The sequence below is a fragment of the Lepisosteus platostomus genome, chromosome 9, assembly GCF_059453375.1.
Source record: "Lepisosteus platostomus isolate fLepPlt1 chromosome 9, fLepPlt1.hap1, whole genome shotgun sequence".
In the NCBI taxonomy this organism is placed as follows: Eukaryota; Metazoa; Chordata; class Actinopteri; order Semionotiformes; family Lepisosteidae; genus Lepisosteus; species Lepisosteus platostomus.
In genome coordinates, this window is record NC_142619.1 from 28,680,814 (window position 1) to 28,703,441 (window position 22,628).

Genomic DNA, 22,628 nt, shown 5'->3' on the forward strand with positions numbered 1-22,628 from the left:
TTTAAAATTATTGCTCAAACTCGGCTTTGCAACCTTAGCCTTCACTTTTCAGTCCGACGCACCGCGCAGATCCTGCTGTTTTTGATTGTCTTCGCTTGCCGAAAAAAAAAAGAACATCTCTAACGATCACCTCGAATCTCCTACTTGTAGGTGTGTGAAACACGATATCAAAACAATGAACCGACTGAATGCTCACAGAACATTGGCTCCCAGTCATCCACGTGGTGCACGGCCACTACAACAGGAAGTCGTGGATTAGAAGTGGGTCCTCCTACCGTCTGCGCTTGATCAAGCTTTCGCTGGGCTTGTTGAAGGACGCGATGAGTTTGCTAAGGCAACGCAACACGGTTACCAGTGGCAGCTTTGGCTTGGTTTTTGGGTGGTCTTTGCCGACAGCACAAATCCATTGCAGGTTGTTCTGCTGAGTTAACGAAACATTCTGCATGAAAATGCCAGTCAGATTTAAGGTAATCTTTCTTTTTCTGTACTGTTTAAAACAGCCGATTGCTCGACAGCTCAGCAGGGAAGTGCAGAACTGCAGAACAATTTCTTTTGAACACAGATCGCGCGTTACGTCAGCAGAGTGATGTTGTTCAACTGGAGGAGGTTACTTTTTGGGTAGTTTTCTCGGTTTCACCGTCAGGTAACCTGTGCGCACCCTCTCAGTCGAATATGGGCAGACCAGGACTAAATTAAATCCTGTACACACACAAAAAATCTTCTTCTGCGTCTTTAGTGTTTCGTTTTTGTTTCATGTTCACATCACTTCAGTTTAAACTGCGACGGTTGCTCTCATACGCTGAAGTGTGTAGAATTCAGGAAAGCTGCGTCTGGTTTTGGATCAAAACATTAAAATTACACCACTGACGATCAAAACCTTTCTTTGAGGCTAGCAATATCATTTAGACACTACGTATCTGTCACTTTCGCAGAACAGGACCTCTATATGAATTTAAATACTGCAGAGCGACATTGACCATCGAAAAGGACAATACGGTATTAGTATAATCTGGTTATGGACTGCACAGATTAATTTTTCAGTGATTAAGCAAAAACCTCACCTACCTTACAGATGGACAGGAATGACGCTGAGCGAAGAAAACGTGACAGTCTTGAGCAGTGCTTTAGTGATGTGCACGAATCCAAGGCAAGATACAGTATCCCCTGCTTGTACTATACTTTATATATGATGTAGGAAGTTTACAGTTGTGTAGAAAATGCAACCTGCATGGTTTATCAGTACTTTAGAGAGAATGAAAGATTTATCATCTGGACTGCTTCTGTTGACGCGAACTGTAAATTTGCGCTTCATCCTGACTTGTCCTCCGTATACCCCAGTCGTGTGAAAAACAAGTACCACCAGTGTTCCTTACAGGGATAACAGCAGCAGCCGCAGCAGCAATGGGAACGTACAGTAAGACGAGAAAGCAGTGGTAATGCAGAAACACTAGTTAAGGAGTATCTTCAGCAGTGGGGTAACGTGTCTGTGTCCGTGCAGGGAGTCACCGAGTACAAGAAGAGATACGGGTGGAAGGACTCGGGGTCTCCTGTCTCTCCGGACCTCAGGGCGCCCGGTGCGGGGCTGCGCTCAGACCAGCTGGGTAAGGAAGGCAGGAAGGGAACCTCCAGATCACAACTCTCTGTCATTTGATGCACAGTCTTTCCTATTTGTAATTTAAGTTTTAGACCCAATATAATCCTTTTTTGACTTTAAACTGTCACTATTAAATTGTCTTCCATGGGTGTAGAGCCGTGAATCCACAGTTAACAACAACATCAGTGCTGGTTTTGTTGTTTTTAGCTAGGTTCTTTTAAAGGTTTTACTTTCACTTGGAATAATAATAATAATAATACAATCCCTAATTAACATATAGCTTTGCTCCCCTCCCCTCCACCACCACCAATGTGTAACTCACATTTGAATGATATAATACTAGCCAAAGTGCACCAGCACTCTCACACACATCAGCTATCAATGGGGAGGAGAATAGCACAATAATGAAGCCATTTCAAAGATGGGGATTATTAGGAAGCCATAACTGATTAAGGCCAAGGGGAGATGTAGCCAAGACACCAGGGTAACACCCCTACTCTTTTTGAGAAACATCCTGGAATTTTTAATGACTGCAGAGAATCGGGATCTTGGTTTTAGATCTCATCCAAAGGACAGCACATTTTTTACAGTATAGTGTCTCCATGACTATAGTGGGGCATTAGGACCCACACAGACTGCAGGGTGAGCACCCTCTACTGGTCCAGTCCCAATCTTGGCTTTCCCAGCAGGTCTCCCTTCCAGGTACTGGCCAGGCTCCCACCAGTTTAGCTCTGAGCTCTGAGTTGCGAGTTGCAGGGTGATATAATTACTTTTTTATACACAGCTCATGCTGTATCACTGTTTACTCCATCGACGGGCACACAGACACCAACTTGCTCCCACAAGGGCCAATTTTCCCTTAAGCCAATTTAATTTGTTGGTGTTATTTTAATATATTACGACTTAAGGCTGGTGAACACCGTGTCTCCAAAGAGCTTGTAATTTGACTGAATACATCATGAAGCAGATTCTTCCTGGGAGCGTAAGGACTTTCAGCTGTGCTCCTGGGTTTTAGAATATTTCAGAATTTTGAAAGGTGCCAGGAATAACATCGGCAAAAGAGTAAAATCCAATTACTGTTTAGCTGGGACATTCCAATTTGAGGACAAGCAGAGATTAACTTTAAAATTACTGCTATAAAGCAGATCTGATTATACGTGAAATTTCTTTTCCATTTTGAGATGAGAAATGGTGTGGGAGTTAAAGTTATTAGTTGAATTACTGCTCGTCTTTCACATGGGTGGTGTTGGTACTAGCCTGTTGTCTCTCTTGTCTGTTTTAGGAATTACGAAGGAGCCCAGTTTCACCTCCAAGAAGAGGGTGCCTTTCTACCGTCCACTGATCTCCAGGTCTTTCCAGTGGGAGCAAGGCGACGGCTCTGAGAGATCCCAACCAGCTGCCGCAGAGGAGAGGCCGCTGTCTCCCGAAAGAACGGAGACTCCACCAGCTCCACGGGTGCCCAGACTTCCCAGATCTCCGTCGGAGGATTTAAATCCACAGCCTTTCCCAGTGGCAAATGGCAAAAACTTGCCTTCCTCTGATCCAGATAAGCATTGCCCTACTCGCACAGCAGCAGCAGCTGAGAGATCAGACGCTGGGCTCAATGGAGTAAGTGTTATCTGATTTGGGGTGTCCACAATTAACCTCTTTTCAGCTAGTTAGTTGTCACACTCTAATGTTGTAAAAAAAAACAGTACAGTAATAATAATAATTGCTTACACTTATATAGTGCTTTTCTGGACACTCCACTCAAAGCGCTTTACAGGTAATGGGGACTCCCCTCCACCACCACCAATGTGCAGCCCCACCTGGATGATGCGACGGCAGCCATAGTGCGCCAGAACGCTCACCACACATCAGCTCTCAGTGGGGAGCAGAGTAATTAAAGCAGTTCATAGATGGGGATTATTTGGAGGCCATGATTGGTAAGGGCCAATGGGAAATTATGGCCAGGATTCAGGATTACTGCAGGAGTCAGGACTTCGGTTTTACGTCTCATTCGAAGGATGGTGCTTGTTTACAGTATAGGGTCCCCGTTATACAATTTCAGTTGGATAACTAAGATGAGGCAGGCATTTCTTACTATTTCTGTGTACTCCTGTTTGTAACAAGTTGCATTTACATCTAAAAAAAGATGGATTATTCTTTGTGCCAAGGTCTCTTTGCCTGCCTTGTTTGCTGCTGTGAAACTCGAGCATCCTGTGCTGCCTAACATACTGTAGCTGGCTCTGTGACTTAGTCAAAAAAGGCTGAGAACATGGCAGATCAAGAAAGAGTGAGAGTATAACAGCTCTGCTTTGTGATTGAACCTTTTAAGGTTCAGTAACAGAACAAACACAATTTGGATTTGGAATACTTTTTATCCATTACTTTCAACTTCCAACAATATTGTTTTTTAATTTGCAGGTTAATATGGGTACTTTTTTCACATGTCTTTAATAGACTGATGTATCCCAGTTTTCCCTATAATTATCATTTTTTGGTCAAGCTATGCATAAGCTCTCATGTACCAGGATCTCAACAATGAGCTGTCCCCCAGATAACACCATTTCTTCCAGCACAACTGTCAGGATGTAAACTAATGTAGGACTGGGATTTGTTATGTCTGTTGGGGACCACTCTAGGTGGTCATGCGTTTTTTTTCTATATACTAATATATCATTGTTTACTTATTTACTGTAAGTAGAACTGGGACATTTCCTAAATAGAGGGGGTTATATGTAGGACAGGGTTTTGGAATGTATGTAGGTTGATTTCTTGCTTGTGTCTGAAACTTTAGGTTTAAAAAATAAACTCAGGATAAGCTCTCGTGTGAGTGGCGGTAAGAGAGGAGAGAGTGAAAGGAGAGCCATGGTCCTTGTTCGTATTTTGTAGTTTTGATATTATATGTTTTTTTTTTTCACGATTGAGAAGAAATAAATTTAACACAGGAACCCAGTGTCTTAAGAATTTGAGAATACTCACTCTCCGAGTCTTCAAAGCCACGAAAGCATACAGTATCTTCTTGAAAGATCAGGGTGTCCACTCACTTGGCTTTTCTGACACATTTGGTGCTTAGACAGTTTCAGCGTGGAGCTAGCTTCATGTGTGTAAGTGTTCTGAATGCTTCATGGTGTTGTAAAAAGCCATCTTGTTTCAGGTTCACCGGGTCATGCAGAAGAAAGCTGGTCTGAAATCAACTGTACGTCGCAGTGCAGCACAAAACTCTGAGTATCAGAGACAGTTCTCTTGGAAAACGGCACCAGTTAGCTCCCCTCTCTTGGCTGCTGAACAGGTATTCTGTTTGCTCTTGTCTGTTATTCTACAGGGGGACAGTTGTGAATATTAAATGTTCTGCATTACTGGCAAGTAATGGGCACAAGGCACGATGCCTGTCCATTGCAGGGCACGCACGCAGGCGCATACACCAGGGCAGTTTTCCCAGAAGCCAATTAACCTAACAGTATGTTTTTGGACTGTGGGAGGAAAACAGAGCACCAGGAGGAAGCTCACACCAACATGGAGAGAACACACAAAACTCCATCGTCTAGTAACTGCCTTAATCAGACTAATGATTAAGCCTCTTCCAGATCTTCAGGTGCTGCTGCTTAATAGAAATCTGGGACATTCGGGACCAGGGTTGGAGGAAGAGGAAGGGAAGCCAACAGTGAAATTAAAAAATGTGTAGTGTTATAGTCAGCATGTGCAGTGGTTGCTTCAGACACACTAAATCATGACATTTAGAGTGACTAAAAGGCTTGTATACTCAGCAAAAGAAACAACTCACTGTGGTTTAGCAGGTATATTTTTGGAAGAAATAGATTATGTATTTGAGGTATTTACATTTTATTGGGGTCATTTTGATTAGTTGATCATTTATGACTGATTACGCTTGAGTAACTTTAACTGTTGCATAAGCCAGAAATCACCTGTTAAGCAGAGCTGTTTAGGCACAGGGTATACAATAGGTGAAAATCAAGGTAGAAAGATTACAATTACTGCTTATCAAGAGGACATCACCTTGTAGGATGTCAAGAGGTGTCTTGCAGATGTGCAGAATGATATAATAATTGTAGTGATGTTCCAGCAGGACAATGCATGTTCTCTTGTAGAAATGGCTTTCTTACAAGGTGAGAATGTAAATGCTGTGGCCATGTTATTTACATCTGTGGGATGAACAAGGATGACATCCCAGAGCTGGCATCCTGGGCTCAGTGACCAGTGAACAGGCCTGTGCTTGTCTGGGCTGTGTGAGACGAATAGGATAGAATTTCACAAGAGAGTGTCCGCATGGTGGTGCAGAGTATGTGTCAGTTGTACAGCTTGGATTGCCTCCAGACAAGCTACCAGCCTCGGACTTTAAAGTGGACCCCCTGTTGATCAATCCTGTTGGTGATAAGCGTTAATGGGTATAATGAACTAACATGGGGAACTGTGTCAAATCTGGTCAAAGAAAAGTCGCTGCGAAAACATTGTCATTTTATATTAGTGCCTTAGTGAATTATCTTCAGTTATAAATGGTTTCTTTTGATTTTCTGTGTATAGTAGAAAAAACCAAATCTGCTTTGCATATCATATAGGAGGAAAGTGCTGCCATTAAGCTGCTAACTACTGTATTATTATTTCTGTCAGCATGATTTGCCTTTGTTGGCAAGAAAACTAGAACAACAATGCTGGTCTGAGATCTCCACATCACCTGGGATTCTCCTTCGAGCAGTGCCAATAGCTGATTTTCACTGATTGATTCATGAAATATACCAAGGGAATCCAACTGGGCAGCTTGCATTAAAATACGCTGTATTTAATATTTTAAAATTTTACTCGCCAGTTATGTGCTGTACCCACTCAATTTGAAATTGCCACCTCTGTCTTGTTCCCCATATCAGCCTGTGAGTACAAACCCTGCACCCGCAGAAAGTGTAGGCAGATTTCTCCAATACACCCTCTACAGCCAATTGTCTTTTGACACATCACAGTTTGCGCAACCCTGTACCGAAGGTTCAGTGCTGATTGGAGGAGAGGCGTGTCTCTCACAGCACACTACACTATAAGTCTGAAAGCTCCAGAAAAGGAGCAGGAGTGTCTATATCGCTCAGAGCCGAGAGAGCCCTGGCCATTCAATCCCAATCCCAACCCTGCTGCTGGGTGTGTTTTGTGCACTTGGGGAATCTTGGTTACAGTCAGCTAGTAACATGGTCACAAAGCCTGGACCTCAACTGTGCTCTCGTGCAAGTCTTTACTGAGCCCCACAAATAAAGCTTTGTAGGAAGCCAAGGCTGCCAGTATCACATTGTTGTCCTCTTTTGATGAATGGGTGAAATGGGTGTTTGAATTATTCTCGTATTCATGGGAACACAAAAGAATGCTTCACTCCCCTTCAGATGAATATTCCATGCCAGTAGCAAGAAGTGTCAGCTATAAATATGAAGTAGAAACGGGTGAGCTTGAAGCTGCATATGAAAAAGATAATTGTTTATACTAACAGGTTTCATCTTCTGGATAATGCAGGTAAGGCCAAAAAATACTTGGATATATAATTGAAAGCACAGAAATTACATCAAGCAATGCTATTTCACGATGCATTAATAAGACCTTCAGAAGACTGTGACTACCACAATACAAAAAAGACCTTGCACCTCTGGGATAAGAAGAGACACCAGAAACAGACCAAACCTCAAAGGAAAACCATAGCTGAACCTTTTTAAGCAAAGAAGATTACAAGGATTCCTGATTCTAGTGTACTTAGTCCTTGGGGTATGAATGTTCAAGATATGGTCAGCTTACAAGCTGGTTACCATAAGAAATAATAAGAACTTCAGATGGTGGAAGAGCGAATGCACTCAGGGAACTGAGGCTCACTCACTTGCATCACAAGGGGATCAGACCCAAGGCCACTGGGTACAGTGAATCACTCAGTCATGGTGTGTTTTATTTACTTGGCTTTGTTCGGCGTATTTTAGTGGTTATTTCGAAGGTTAATAGCCCTTAAAAATGACAGAGGAAGAGAAAACTGACAAAAACACGTGAAGTCTTATAAAAAGAACAGCAAAAACCTTTTTAATCGAACGTGGAGATTTCAACAAGTTATGAAGTATTTGAGTCTAACCCAACTGTACTTGGAGGACTGAGTGTATTCAGAATCTCTCAATGGCACTGACAGTCAACCCAGGAAACTTGTACAGAATAATTAGTGAAACACAAGTGGAAGCTGGGGGAAAGTACACTTAAAATTGAAAGATCACCTTTTACCATAAAAGATTGTGAGAGTCTGGAACCAGCTACCCAGTCATATTGTCAAAGTCTTTGACCTGCCTTCTCTTAAGAAACAGGTGGATGAGGGCCTTGGATCAGTTGTCTTTTAGCAGCCAGGCACTTTAGATGAGCACAATAGCTTTCTCTTGTCTGTAATCATTTACAGTATCTAAGAAACATATTCTGTGGTGTTTCCTTTTTGTTTGTTCTCTACGGTCACAAGAATAAAGGAGAAAAGAGTCACCGGTGGCTGCATAATTAAACTTATCGCCAGCAGGTGGCAGCAAAGTCTCATGTTGGTTTTAAAAGCAGGTTTTCAAACATTTTATAGTTGACGAATACTGGTAGACGTGAGTAGGTAGCGGCGTCAAAGTTTATTCCATGCTGAAAAGTGAAGAAAGGAAACACGACGTTTCGCCTTCTTCGAATCTCACAGAGGTTCTCACTAAAGAAAATGCAGTCATTGACTATTTTAGTGCTATCGGTTTAGGTCATGTGTGCACAATTGTGACATTTCTAAATTAAGGGACATGCAGTGATACCAGGAACTCTGTATGAAAACAGTGGTTCATCACAATGTTAAGCACAATGATGGAAAGTAGACATAAAGTGTTTCTGTGTGTAGTTAGAGGTTTAAAACATTTGTGTTATTCAGTATTTCTGTTGTTTTCTGTACAATTGTTCTGTTAATTATTCACATATTACTCTTCACCAAGTGACAAAGAAATACATTGCAAAAAATCCTTTGCCATCACTGTTAATAATGACCAAGTTACGAAGACCAAGAGCTGACCAGGCTTGTTCGTTTTCTCTCCCTCCGACAAGGTGATTTACAACAGAAACAGGGATGTTCCCCCATTCAAGTCGGATGCTGTGGTGTTGGAGAGCGAGTACAAGAAAAACTTCAAGGGCTTAGTCCTGCCCAAAGGCCCCAGGCTGCGCAGGGACGTGGAGGAGAGAGAGGCTGTGCTGTACGAGCCAGAGAATATCTCCCCAGACAAAACCCCCAAGGTACAGCTCACCTCCCAGCCCTTGGAGTTGGTAATAAAAGAAAGCAATGAACAGTAAAACACTGGAACCTTCTTCTGTAGGGTAATGCGAATGTTTCGTTTTAGGAAATGGCCTAAATGAGACTGGTCTTTTCAATGGTGGTGTCTAGTTCCTTTATTTAGTGATTTTATTTCAAACCTGAGGAGAGCTAAAGGTGAGTCAATGTACTTTTACATTGGTGCCTCCATGGTTTTTACAGACTCTTCACATCCAGTTAGTGATCGTAATCAGTGTTAATTGCAAAGAATACAGTCTAGCAGTAATGTCCTGTATTTGTACTGCCGTTCAGCCCATGAGAGCTGATTTTTCTCAGGATAGTCGAGATCACTTCTGCATTCCATAGGCTCTGCTAGAGACACATCTCGCAAAGTTTCCAGATCTTTATCTTTTGGGTTTGTACGCAGAAGTTTTTATAGTTCCTGCATACAATAGAATTCTGACACCTGAAACATGCAAATAAGAAGGCTTACAGTGTTATGTCCCTGACACACACACACAAGCTGGATCAACCTGAGAAACACACGAGGATTTTCCCAGCGGAACACGTTGGATAGCACTTTTTCATTATGAACTACATTCAAATACTAGAGTATGTCGATGTGACAAAAGACACTCTCTGTACATGAATGAATTAGAGTATTTCTGGCTCATTGTAGTGGCCAATTCTGGCCTAGTGAGACCTGACTCCCCTTCTTTTCTGTTCCAGAGTAAGAAGAATAAAAAAGGGGGATCCACAAAGCACAACAATACTTCCAGCGTTCCACATCCCAGGAGAGAGCGGGAGAGGCAGGTCTCGAGGAAACAGAACCCAAACAGGCCCTTCTTCCCTCACCGAGGGTGTGGGTGAGCTGCAGCAGGGGCACAAGGCAGACTCTGGTTTTCTGTGGTTCATAGACATGGTGGCTTTTGCTGGCTTTGCATTCTTAGTTGTTACCGATCCTCGGTCTTGTCTCTATAGCAGTATCGTGTGTGAACCCTCATCCTTTTTGGTTAAATCTGTGTGCGGTAACTGGGTATTGGAACACTTGATGGAAATACATTTTTTTACCAAAAGGGCTGAGAAAGGGGCTTTTAAAATAGTTTTACTTAATATCTGCCCATAAAAAGAGAGAATACAATTGTTTTTGTTCTAGTACTCATGATTTCTCAATATAGCTATTTAACAGAATAAAAGTAAATTGTGCATCATCAGTATTGCTGTTTTGGCAAGCAACTTTTGGCAACCCTCTTTGAATGAAATGTAAATGAGACTACAGGAACCTGGTCATTCCAGTAGTTGTTGATTGAGATTTTATTGCCTATCGGTTACCTCAGGTTCACGTCTGGGGCTCGGTTAATGGCATCAGTTTTTTTTTATTCAATTCTTTACATCTCCCTGACCTTTTGAGTTTATCTCCCTTTGTTTCCCCCAGGAAACAGAAGTCGGAGTACAGTGCGAATTTCCGTTCCCCTCTGCTGTACAGGTACAAAGACGGCGCATGGATAAAAAGCCCCTGCGTGGGGGAAGAGGTAAGGATTGAAATTCAACTCCAGACTCAGACATGCTTCTTTCAACAGGAGAAATCAAGACTTTACTGAAGAACTTACACAGGATTAAAAAAGCCTGCCTTTGATTTAGTTGGGGGTAAAAAGAGGAAGATGACAATAATGCTTTTTGGGGAACATTACAGGTCTTTTACTCAATAAGTAGTTAGGCTTTTCTAAAGTAGTTTTCTACTTTATTTTCTGTGAGGGATGGACAGTATGATACATATTTTCATCTTTTCCCTGACAGCAAAATGGTCATCTGAACAATGACTTGCAGTACTTTATTTATAGGTTTTGTTGTTCTAATACATCATGTCAGAAACTAAATTATTGTATGAGCCTAATTAATTTCATTTGTGTACACTGCTCAAGGTAATGGTGAATTTTACCTTCATCCTTGCAGGGATCTCAAAGAACCCTTAATCACATGTGGTATAATGAGGTAATACGGATTGTCTGGTGTCCCTTTGAAATTTGTTGTCTTTGTGCTGTCTGTGCTGGTAACCCCACCCTAGTACTGTTCATAAACAGAGTGGTATGCCTCACTTCTGCAGGTGTTTGTCTAGCGATTTTAGTGTTGCAGTTCTGGTTTTTCATACATCTCGCCTGTCGACAGGCTGTCAAGAACCTGCTCACGTGCCCATTGAAGCGTTTCTTTCACTTTTTAATGGAATTTTACATGGACGTCCAGGAGGAGGAGAAGGGAAGCCCCAGACCTTGCCCACTCGGCCTCGTCTCGGCACAAGCGTCAGGTTTCTGAAACCTAACCGCACGTTTGACACTGAGCATCCCTTATCTCCATTTCACCTTTGCAGAGGTTACTATGGGGATGGAGTCCCCAGTACTCGTGTACTTGCAATATGTCTGTTGTTTCGTCAGTCTAACGGGTTAAAAATCAGACTGATTTTATTACTCCTTCATTCCATCTTACTCCAGGCTGTCAGAACCAGTGGTTCCAAACCCTAATTCTGAGGGGGCCCCTCTATCTTTTGGCTTTGTGTTCCAGTTGAATTCTGTCTTAAGTCTTAATTGATGTTCATTTTCTGTTTGAGGCATGTGTCTGAATTTGCTTTCAGCTCTAAAAAGGTCTGAAGGGATTTGTAATTTCTGACTGTCAGAAGGGCTCTCATTAATGTCTGTTGCCAGGAATGGGTCCTCCGTAGCACGCGAGAGCTTCCTGCGGCAGTGTCTGAGACACTGTCGTCTCCACCTGCGCCTGATCGACACGTCGAGGAGTGATTGCAGAGAGTTACGTTTTGGCTGAAAGAGAGAGTATTGTTCATGCATTTTTCGAATTCTGTACTCTTTCAACAAGTGCAAACAGCTCAATTAAAGGCATAAATAAGACCCAGTGATTACCGGCTCAGTTGGAATGAAAAACCACAGACACAGGGATCTCCGAGGACCAAGATGCGGAACTAGTCTAAATTATTGAACCCTCAGGGAATTCTGCTCGTACAGTATGTGTCTTTGTAGGGTTACCTGCCTTGTTCTTTGCCGTGTTCTCTGTGCTTCAGTGGTTTGTGCTTGCTAGTGCCAGACCCCATAGGGACTGGTTTCCGCCTTGTGGCAAAGAGGCATCACTTGGAATCCATACCACAGCTCAGGTTTCCATAGTTACCATTGTCTCCAGAAATCTTGCATGAGATCCCAAACACTCTCTTCTCATGTCTCCTCCTCTTAATAATATGAATCTCCCACCCTTTCCATCATCCTTCTGCAAATAACTGCATGTCTTGCAAATTTATAAAGCAGAGTTATGGCTTTAAAAAGCAGGGTTATGGCTTCAGCCAAGCGGTTTTTGTGTCACTTGTAAACACTAGATAGAAGCTGTGGCTTTGGCTGACAGTTAATGATGTTGTATTGTAATGAAGTGCCACACTATAGGAAAGTCACCCTCCAAGTAGATTTAGCAATCTACTTACTAGTGCTGTTGACACAAGAACAGGTGTAATGCATTCTTTCAGTCCCCTCTTATTTTTAATTTGGTAGATGGTCATTTTGAGTGTGTTGAGGCCTTACTGGCTGGAATGGAGGGCAGGGCTCTTTGGGCATTGTGTGGAACTCACTTGTTTCCTCAGGTGAAAGAGCTACGGGAGAGAGCCGAAGCCTACAAGAAGAGAGCGTGGGGGACCCACTTCTCTCGGGAACACCTCAGCCAGATCCTCTCGGAACAGAATCGCCTGTGGGAGGTGAACTCGTCTTCCACTGTCACTGAGGACACCGTCAGCGACACGGTGAACGCCCTGGACCTGGCCAGGTAAAAGCAGCTTCACAGTACGCAACCCGCCAAACAAACATTCAGCACAGCCAGCGCGCACATTTCATTCAGATCACTGGAATTTGTTTGAACCCAGAGTGCCTTCCACAGCTCAGAATTATTGATCTGCTGCACATTATTAGCAATTAGTGTTGATGAAAATAGAGTATAATGGTAATAAAATGGTGATAAAAATGTCTATATTGTCAATATTTGAACTGGTTAGGTTGTTTGTACAAAATGAAGACAGTATGGATTGTTAATGGAACACAATATAACATTGCCTTAAAATAAATTTAACAAGTATGCACATGAAAAAAACATCAAAAGCTGTGGTAAATGGGAGTGCAGGTAGGTGTTTGTGTTATGAAAAGAACCGTTTGAAAAGTATATAGGGATATATACTTTTTTCTGGCATCACTGAACCGAGAGGCAAATGCTTTTTCATAAACGTACCATAAACAACTTTGGCAATGATCTTAAACAAAGGCCTCAGTTTATTCCTGGGTATAACTCTAAATGCTTCATACTGTACAAGCTCTTCATTGATGAATTCAAATGGATTTGTCCCTCACGCGGTCAATAATAGCACAATGAGCCATTGATGTTTGATGTCCCAATAACAGGCAATAATAAAAACAGCTTTACAGATTAACCCATCCACATACTGTATCTGCTTGCCGGCTGCTTACTGGTTCCCTCCTTCACACTCATTGAGTAAGATTCATGAAGCTTGTTGCAATACTAGTGTATGTCCTAGTCTTACACAGCAAAGTTACGCTACAGGTATATTACACTGTGCAATTCAAGCTATAACACACCATAGCTGTTTGAATTGTAAAGTTGTAAAAATGTATTCTGTATCTGTTTTTGTGGGTTCCTTTAAGGTGAACTTCCACAGTATTAATCGATTACCTCCTAGATAATAGATAATAGAATCAATGTAAAGGTTCAGTCATGTTGTAAACCAAATGAGCGAGATAGGCTTAATGGCTTCCTTTGGTTTGAACCATTCTTATGTTCTTGTGTTGAAATCACTGTGAGAAGCCCTCAGTGATTCAGACTCAAACACACTCTTTGAACTCTTTGAACGTAACTTCTTAGAAGGGCTGCAACAAGAGGGTATAAGTTTACAATAAAAATTGTGTGCCAGCCTCTCATAACCGAGAAACATGACATCGGTCAAACTCAGTTTGGTAACTTTAGCTCACTAAAAATAGGTTTGAATAATGATACAGTAATTGTATCAGGTTGTCCCTCTAGCTGTTTCCTGTGTGTGTCCAGGGCACGAGACGTGAAGAGGAGCCCCAGTCCAGTGAGCCCTGGCTCCCTGTCTCCTGTGGGTAATGCAAAGAGCTGCACAGAGGAGACAGAGCAGGCCGGGCTGCACAGCAGGCCTACACTCCCAGTGCAGAGGAGGCTGGCCTGGGAGCAGGAGGACCGTGGGCCTGAGAGCAAGGGAGAGGAGCAAGGAGAGCACACTGGAGACCTGGGAAGACAGGAAGAGGAGCAGGCTGATGGGAACAAAAAGGGAGATGATGCCCAGGCAGGACAACAGCAGAAGGAGTATGTCAGGAGTCACTGGGATAATTATTTTGAAAGATAATAACATTGTATGCTCAGAAGTTGAGTGCCAGGCCTAAAGGGATTCTAGAAGTATCATTCTAGAATGATAGACCCTTAAGAAGCTTGCAATGCAGAAAAAAGGTCAGAATTAATATCAATACTGTATGAAATCATAACAGGCCTGTGTGCGACCAGAGATTCAACTTCATTGTCTTTCATGAATGTCTTGATTCATCTTGACTTTGTTGTTTTTTAGTTTTAGAGTAAAAACAAATTCTGCTGTCCTTTTCCTTGCAGGGTTAAGGCCACTGAGCAGCGTTCCTCCTCCAGGTCGAGCTCTGACGTGACTGCGGGATCTTCGGAGACTAGCAGTGATGGGGGAGGCCGGCTGCCCACCCCCAAGATGAAGACCTCAGGAGTGGCCCAGAGGACACACCACGACCTCACCACACCAGCCACCGGTAACCGGGGCCCTTTTCTTCAAGGCTTTGTGAACAGTTATTTTACCATCCATCCATTTTATTACCATGTGATCTGGTTCAGGGTCGGGGGGGAACTGGAGCCTATCCCAGCAGGCAAAGTGTGGAAGACGGGATACACCCTGGTTGGGATGCCTATCACAGAGGATGCACAGACACAAACACAGACATGCACTCACTCACGCTAGGGCCAGTTTTCCCAGAAGCCAGTTAACCTGCCAGTATGTCTTTGGACTGTGGGAGGAAACGGGAACACCTGGAGGAAATCCATGGGAACACAGGGAAAACATGCAAACTCCACACATATAGCACCTGCCCCATTTATTTTTCACTTTTTTGTAGTGCTACATGAAGTAAAAGACAATTGCAAGTTGTGGCTTGGTCATCACGTCTTTCATATCTTTATGTCAAGCCAATGTATACCATTGTGATACCTAAACCTGCTATACAGAGTGTTTACTAAAGCCAACAAGAAAGTGGCTCCAGATGCAGTCATGCTGTCTTGTCGTCCACTAGGTGGTGCTATTTTAGTTTCCCCTCCGAAGCAGAAGCCCTCCCCTCAGAGAGTGCCGAGGAAGAGTGAGCCCCCTTTGGGCAAGCCCTACTCTCCCTACAAGCACCTGGCCAGGGACTCTTCACCGCCCCAGAACCCCTCGAAGGTCAGCTCCGTATGGCCCACTCCTCGCTTTTAAACACAGGCGCATTGCCAGGGAAAAGTGTCCCATTCCTTCTGTTTCCTAACAGGGCATGAAATGCGAATGGCTGATTTGATTAGCAGGAGGAATGTTTGCGCTAACAGGGACTTTCAGAGTGCCTTTACTCTTCTGATCGATACGAAGAACTTTGGTAGCAGCAAGACTTGTGGGATACGAGATTCTTGGCTTTTTTTACTTTACTTGAATAAGTAGAGCCTGTTAACAATGCACGGGACTTGAACTGCACTCTAGTGCCCAAATGTAGGCGCCTGCTCATGTGTGAACTTCTCCTGGACATGCAGTGATGCGCGGGCTCTGTGCTCTACAGGCCGAGGAGCGCTGCTCCTCACAGTCTCCTCCAGCTGCAGGACTGAAGACCACCGACCCCATACCCCTGCGAGTGGACAGCTGGCCCTCTGACTCCCCACACAAGGCCCAGACCAGCCCTGCGGCTGCCAAACCCTTCCGGAAACACGGCGCCTCCCTCGCCCCAGTACCCGCGGGCCGAACCCCTGCCTGCCGTATCCAGGGTGCACTGAGGGACCCCGAGTTCCAGCACAACGGTAAGTGTGGGTTGGCGGTAGGGAACACCAGGACAGGGTGGTAGTCCTTAACGTTCACCAGCTGTTTGAGGCACACTGGAACATGTGTTGTCGTTTTTTATTGCACTTTAAATTGTCATTTCTTTTTCTTTACACCCCTTCCCTAATTTGTAATCAGGCTTTGTCAATGAAATAGCTGTACAGTTAAAACCCTGAAACCATAGAAGGCATGAGGACAGACCAGGCTTTCCTCCGATACATGCAAAGGCAAACCATCAAGCTTTCTTGGTGCTGTGAGAATGTGGTGCCTGCAACACGAGTAGCATTAAACGGAGGACTGATAACACTGCAAGCTCATACAGTAGGTGCTCTGCAAGCCACAGGAATCGCTTCAGGCAGAATGTGGCCCAGCTTCCACTTATGTTCTGCTGCTTAGGGAAAGCCGGTCATAGTTAACTCAGTCCGCAATTGTTTGATACTATAGAGCTCAATATCGTTTCAAAGAAGCACCTTTAGTGGTTGAGCGGCTGAGATGTATGCTGCCCATTTTGGCTGGTGGACTCCAAGGAAGCAGCTGTTTTTTCAGAGATATCAAATTAAAATTTCCTAACGTTGCAGGCTATATGACAGTAAATATGTTTCTAACAGTACAGCTCAGTTAGCTCACTCAGTTATAGATTAAGTTGAATAACAAGTCCAGAGGTTTGAATAACACATTAAAGCCACTGTATTTTTATGCCCTGAATGCAATTTTAAAAGCCATTTTCCAGCTAGCATCTAGTAGGTTGTGTTGAAGGCTCTACAGAAGACCAGGCAAGATTACAATGGTGGTCACTGTCCCTCAGTGACATTCCCTCTCAAGTGTGGAATGATTCTAAGCGGAAGACTGAGTCATACCTCCAGACATAGCGTACGAGGAAAAGAAGAAAGAAAGGGACATTTTCTTCTTCAAGCGTGTTTTGCTTCTGCATTTTTTCGTGTCTTTTTACTGAATGATCCTGGTCTCTCCCTGTGATGGTGGAAAAAGTTGACAGAACCATTGATGTACCGTCGGCATAAACGACAGAACTATGCCGAAACCCAAGCCGTCTCGGATCGAAGAGGTCTGCTGCAAAAAAGCCTTTTCCCACACGTGCGTTTTCTTTCACGGAGCCCTGTACTGCTGCTTTGTGAGGTCGGAAAAGCTGCAGAACGCCGGGGAAACAAAACACTTGCAAAACTGGAGAGTCTACGACAGTAAAAGGAGAACATGAGGTACTCTGAAATGGAAGTTTAACCCCAAAGTTGAGTCAGCCAGATTTACCGCACGGCCTCTTACAGCACAGACTAATGACGGTATGTAGGTCACCCTTGCAGGGGCAAAGCCAGTTTAAGAAGAGGAGGCTACCTCAGCAGTTCTGATGTGCATGATATAATTTCCTTTCCACCGTAAATTCACCTTTGTGTGTGGCTGTTACCTGGCAGGCCGGGGGGAGGCCTGACGTATCGCCCCTGGAGTTCCGCTCACTGCACGGGCACTTGTGACGAGGCTTCTGCTTTTTCAGCAGCTAGTTTCCACGTCAGATACTCCTTTCGCTGGGATTTCCCAACCTGGAGGTCCCAACCTCTTTAATTCAACCTCTATTTCTCAGCACAGCCTGGACTCGAAACCTGGATGACGTTTTCCTTCTGTTTTTGCTAAAGGGCTTTTGATTTATGAAGAGTTTGCACAGGTATTCTTGTCCTGCTTGATACGGAGTCTGTTGTATAGTTGGTGCTGCCGCTGTGTTTTTGTAATGAGATTTAAATTCTTTTTGTTAAGGTATAGTCTTTGCAGTATGTGTAACCTCACGTTTAAGGTGGTTCAGTAATGTGTACTGTACAAAAGCACATTGGAGGGTGTCTCTTGCTTGAAGGGACTGATGAGTGAATTGTAATAATGGAAGAAGAGCATGAAGAAATAGCTGGGTCTTTCCTTTAATACAGCCGTCCATCTGGCAACAATGCAGAAAACCTGCAATTAATTTTAAAAATGATCTTGGGCTTTTGCTGCTATAATATCTTTACCAACCCAAAAATTTTTCACTTCTTATTTCTGTTACCTGCAAATTAATCTCTTTAGTGATTTGGGGGAAATTACACTTTGCTGATATGGAGTGGTTAATTTCGTTTTATTCTGCTTTCTGTAACAGTAATGTATATTACAACATAGGCAAAAAAACTAACAGTCCACATTAGTGAGAAAATCCTTGAAGTGAAAAGTGCAGAGTTTCCAGAATGTCTTTGCCCTTTCAGGTATTATTGTTTGAGGTATAAAAGAGATGATCAGTCTGTAGTGTCTGAAATACCTTTGGTCTAAGACATTCCGATGTCTGATTTTCAAGTGTATTTTTAACATATATTTTCGCTCTCAGGTAGCAAAATCATCTCATTTTGTATTTTGCTTTTCAAATACTTGTGTGAAAGCTATACAAAGGCATTGTAGTGTTATTCTGGCCTGATTAATGAAAATACTTCTCAGTGCTGGTTTTATCAGGCGCATGTCTTTCTCTGTCCTGCTACAGTACGTGTATAAAATGATTTTGTGGGTTTTGAAAGGGAGTTTTTTTTTTGGCTTCCTCCAAGCAAGAAGTACAGTAACTAGCAAAGTGCTGATTTGTTCATGAAGAGGGACTTTTAATTGTATAGCTTTACTTACTGGTATATTGCTTGTGGGCATTGAAATAGAACACTTACTGTTCTAAGTGATAAATTGCATTTTTGTATTAGTAAATGCCTTGTAATAAATAGTTGGGATTACCGAACGCGTTGTCTGTATTGCCCTGACTTCCTTTGCGTTTCTTTGAGTTTTGAACTTGCTGAGTTCAGTTCCAGAAATCCCTTGTTGAATGTAAGCTTTTTTTTTTTTTAAGGCCAAAGTGCATAATGTCACCTCTGTGTATTCTGAGTTTGTACTCATTGAAATAAACTCAGCCCACAGAGGCTTGAAGTCATTTCTTGGAATTTGTATGACATAATGCTAAAATTTAATTTTTATATAGAACAGTGCAGTACTGGTCAGTATACTAGAAGAGTTCCTGGGTTTCCTGACTGAGACAATATATGCATAAGAGACTGACATTCTGGGATAAAACATATATTGCCATTGTTAAATATGCATTTTTTCGTTAAATATATAGTGGATTACCAAATCCACAATTAAAGATGCTTTTTTTCTAATGCTGTATTGAGCTGAATGAGAAACAAAGCCAACTAAGCTTGTTTAAGTGATCTTTTTTAAACTGAAGAAGTGTTTAATTTTTCCTTCTTATGTCACATATGATCAGCTATGTACTTGTAATTATATTATTTAATTTATGAGTGCTTTCAGGAAATTAAAGACACTGTACAGACGTGCACACAATACACAACAGAGGCAAAATGAAAGTAAAAAAAGGGTAAAAATTGTCGTAGTGAAACCAGAAGATAAAGTGATACGTTAAAGGCTTTAGTGAAAAAAAAGTGAGGTCTTTAAGTGAGTTTTGACCATATATTGTAAACAGCTGCATCTTCTCTAGATCAGTAGTTCTTAACTTAAAAAAAAGCCCTTTCTTGGGTATGAGACATGCCAGAAATATTTTAGAAAGTAAATCGCAACAAACAAAATTACTTCAACGGTTTTTGATAAGGTGAGCCAAACATATTTTGAGAACCCAAGGGGTGAAGGAGCAGTAAAGTTTGAGAGTCACTGCGCTGGTAATTCTGTGCATTGAGCTCCATAGGTCCAAGTCCCCCAGCTAGGTCTGCGACCGATTAAGAAGATCACATACAGTAGGTCGAAGGTTCAGATCTGGACTCAACACTCATGTAGTAAATCCTTAAGAATAAATTCAAGAATTAATCTGTAGCTTGATTATCCATTGTCTGACATGAGAAGGATAAACCTTAGAGCCTAGTTTAAATTTCCCAAGGAACCAGTGCAGTTTACTGAAGACGAGAGTTACGTGCAGTTGCAGAGTACTTAGTATGTGAGTCATTTAGGGATCTCAATTTAGATCCTTAAACATCTTGAGTAAATGCAATGTTAGTCTTTACATCTTACATGTAAATATTAGAGGAACTACAGATGAGTGGATGCCATTAATCTAGATTTACCTTAATGAAAATACTGTCTGATTTGCCCCATGTAGGAATGTTGTCTGTTTTTTGTTGAACATGACTTAGAAGTGGACTTAAGCACCTAACTACATCGCATCTCTAAATAGCACTACTGTAAGTGCAAAAGTGAAATTAACAAGTATTTGTTGTTTCTGTTTTGTTTTCCAAGGTAACCTTGGAGACTTGAGGCCTGGACTCTTTGCTTTCTCGTCCAATGACTCTGATATCTCTGACAATGGTAAAGTGTTTTGCTCTGAGCAGAAACTGCACCGCCTTTTGCTGCTGGAACTGGGCTTTTCATTGTAGTCAAGTCCAGGAATGTAGTGGATAAGATGCAGTATGTTAATTGATCTCTTTATTAAAATGTTGCCTCCAATCACAGTTCTGACAAATGATCTGAACTTGATTCTCAAATATGTGTCTCTTCGTTGTTTAAAAGTGAAGTTAGGGTCAGGGCTTTTTAAGGATTTTAATTAATGTGTGAAAACTTCAAAAAGTCCAACTTTTTTCTGAGCTCAAGAGATTCACGAGTTTAATTCTAACTGCATGTGACATTTTATTGTATTGATTTCTTTCTTTGTTTTTTACTGGATCTGTTTAATGGTTTCTCTAGAATTGACAAAACCTGATATTTAATATTAAAAATGAAAACAACATGCCGCTTAAAAACTGCTGAATATCTGAGATGTCTGATATTAACAATATTTGACTTCAAAATTCAATACATTCGCATATTAACATTAAGATAATTGGTGACAATAACCGAAAGTAGTTCTGAACAAAAATCCTAGCTTACTATAAGAATTTATATTATTTTGTTTAAACATGAAGCAGTTTCTTTACTATTAAGGAAATTTAACATTTAACTGGTCTTACTCCAGTTGAATTGATCATTCCGATCACTGCATCATTATATGTAATATGTATTTTATTTCCAATTCTGAGGCAGTTTGATTTTGCATGTTCTTGCTTTGGGAGTGAAGTTACAATGAATCCAATGTAATTCAGTTTAGTTTGACCACTTCCCTTCAGAGAAATGGTCAAGCTGTCGAGTTCTTCTATGAATTTTGTTTTTAGGGTCTGCAAAATTCCATATGGAAATCCTCTACAACTTGCAGGAGATAAACAGAATATTCTGATTGTTAATAACACGGTAGTAACTGATACTAATGTTTCATTTGAAGGTTATTTACAATGGTGAGATTGTGTACAAATACATAATCAATACATAACAGTTACAAATGCTGAATCATCAACAAATCGTTATTATGCAGCCTCTAATTTAATGTGCTGCAGTTCCAAGAAACATGCAGTTATTCTTTTGGGAAAACAGGGTATGTGAATGCAGAAATGGTCATTTTTTTTTCCTATGGGTGAAATCAGACTTACTGTAGAAAACCAGTTAGAAATTGTAGTAAGAGTGGAGAACGGAATTTGTGATAATTGTTAGAATGTGCTACTAAGACCAAAACCAGTTGAGTGGCATACGTTACATATCACAGTAAAAACCTAAATTAATCACAAAGCAAAAACCTCTTTTTCTGTAGGCTTATTTTGAGCATAATGGAAAATGCTTTTTGTAGTATTTATGTGTATGACGTGTGGGAAAATTGCCTTAACAGCACCTTTTTTGCAGCACTAATCAAGCTGATGTTCTCTGTGTTCAGATGACAGGATGTCACAGATCTCCTCCCGGTCAGCAGCCTCGAGCTCCCTGGCTTCCGAGATTCTAGAACGAGCTCAGAGGAGAAAAGAGAACTTCTGGGGAAAGAGCTGATGGTCACCTACTGCGCCTCTGCCTGCTCCCTCCATTTGAAAACAGACTTATTTTTAAAATCGTGTGTATTGTTTTTTTTTTAACAGATCTTTTTAAATTTGAAAACAAGTTTTTAGCGTTGTGTGATTTTTACAAATTATGTATTTTATGAATTTCTGTTTTTTAAAAAAAAAACAATTTTGGCTTTGTTTTTTTCTGAATCGAATTTGCAGATAGGTGTTAGTACACTGTGAAAGAAGTGAATTAATTGGTGAAGTTCTCCAATTGTTAAGTCTAAAGTTTCTTAAACAGTTCTTATTTTCATACAGTTTAAAAATGTGTGGGATGTACTTTCATCCTAGCAAATGGTATTTGTCTATGTATGTGGATTACAGTATTGGAACTGTGTTTTTAAATTAATTTAATTCAGTTACACTGGTGCCAAGATGAGACTTCAAGAAATGTTGGGCAACTGTAATACAAATATTTCACTTAAAATTGCAAATAAACTTTTCTTAGATGATACCAGTAACCATATGTGGGATAGCTTATTGAAAGGACTCTCCTACAAATGTAAATGACTTTCTTTTATAAACAGATGGCATCTTTTTTTAAATCTAAAAGTGACAAAATACTCTTCAGGTCTATTTTCATCCTGTTACCTATGAGTGGAGTTTTGAATAGTAATTGTGGACAAGAGTCAATAGGAAGTCCTAAAAATGTGTGGATGCTGTTTATAATATTTGTTCAGTGTTCTTTTCTGTGTTTAGTGTAAAATATTGTAAGGAATTAAACTTAATTTGTATAATGTG

General features: G+C 41.5%; 1 protein-coding gene across 6 annotated transcripts; it reads left to right on the forward strand.

The window, feature by feature from the left end:
* The first annotated feature begins 280 nt into the window (after positions 1–280).
* Positions 281–22,628, forward strand: saxo6 (stabilizer of axonemal microtubules 6). Of its 6 annotated transcripts, none has more exons than XM_088644604.1 (16): positions 579–643; positions 1,073–1,147; positions 1,499–1,601; positions 2,877–3,202; positions 4,734–4,868; positions 8,651–8,836; positions 9,582–9,718; positions 10,288–10,384; positions 10,806–10,844; positions 12,484–12,662; positions 13,947–14,232; positions 14,545–14,689; positions 15,224–15,366; positions 15,731–15,965; positions 20,230–20,298; positions 21,728–22,628. In XM_088644604.1, the coding sequence occupies exons 2-16, from the start codon at positions 1,073–1,075 to the stop codon at positions 21,835–21,837; spliced, it is 2,265 nt and encodes a 754-aa protein (XP_088500730.1). In that variant the 5' UTR covers positions 579–643; the 3' UTR covers positions 21,838–22,628. The 6 variants fall into 6 exon arrangements, with proteins under 6 accessions (XP_088500732.1, XP_088500734.1, XP_088500730.1 ...); XM_088644603.1 differs by having other exon boundaries at positions 582–643; positions 13,947–14,228; positions 14,526–14,689; XM_088644606.1 differs by lacking the exons at positions 579–643; positions 1,073–1,147 and adding an exon at positions 281–467 and having other exon boundaries at positions 13,947–14,228; positions 14,526–14,689.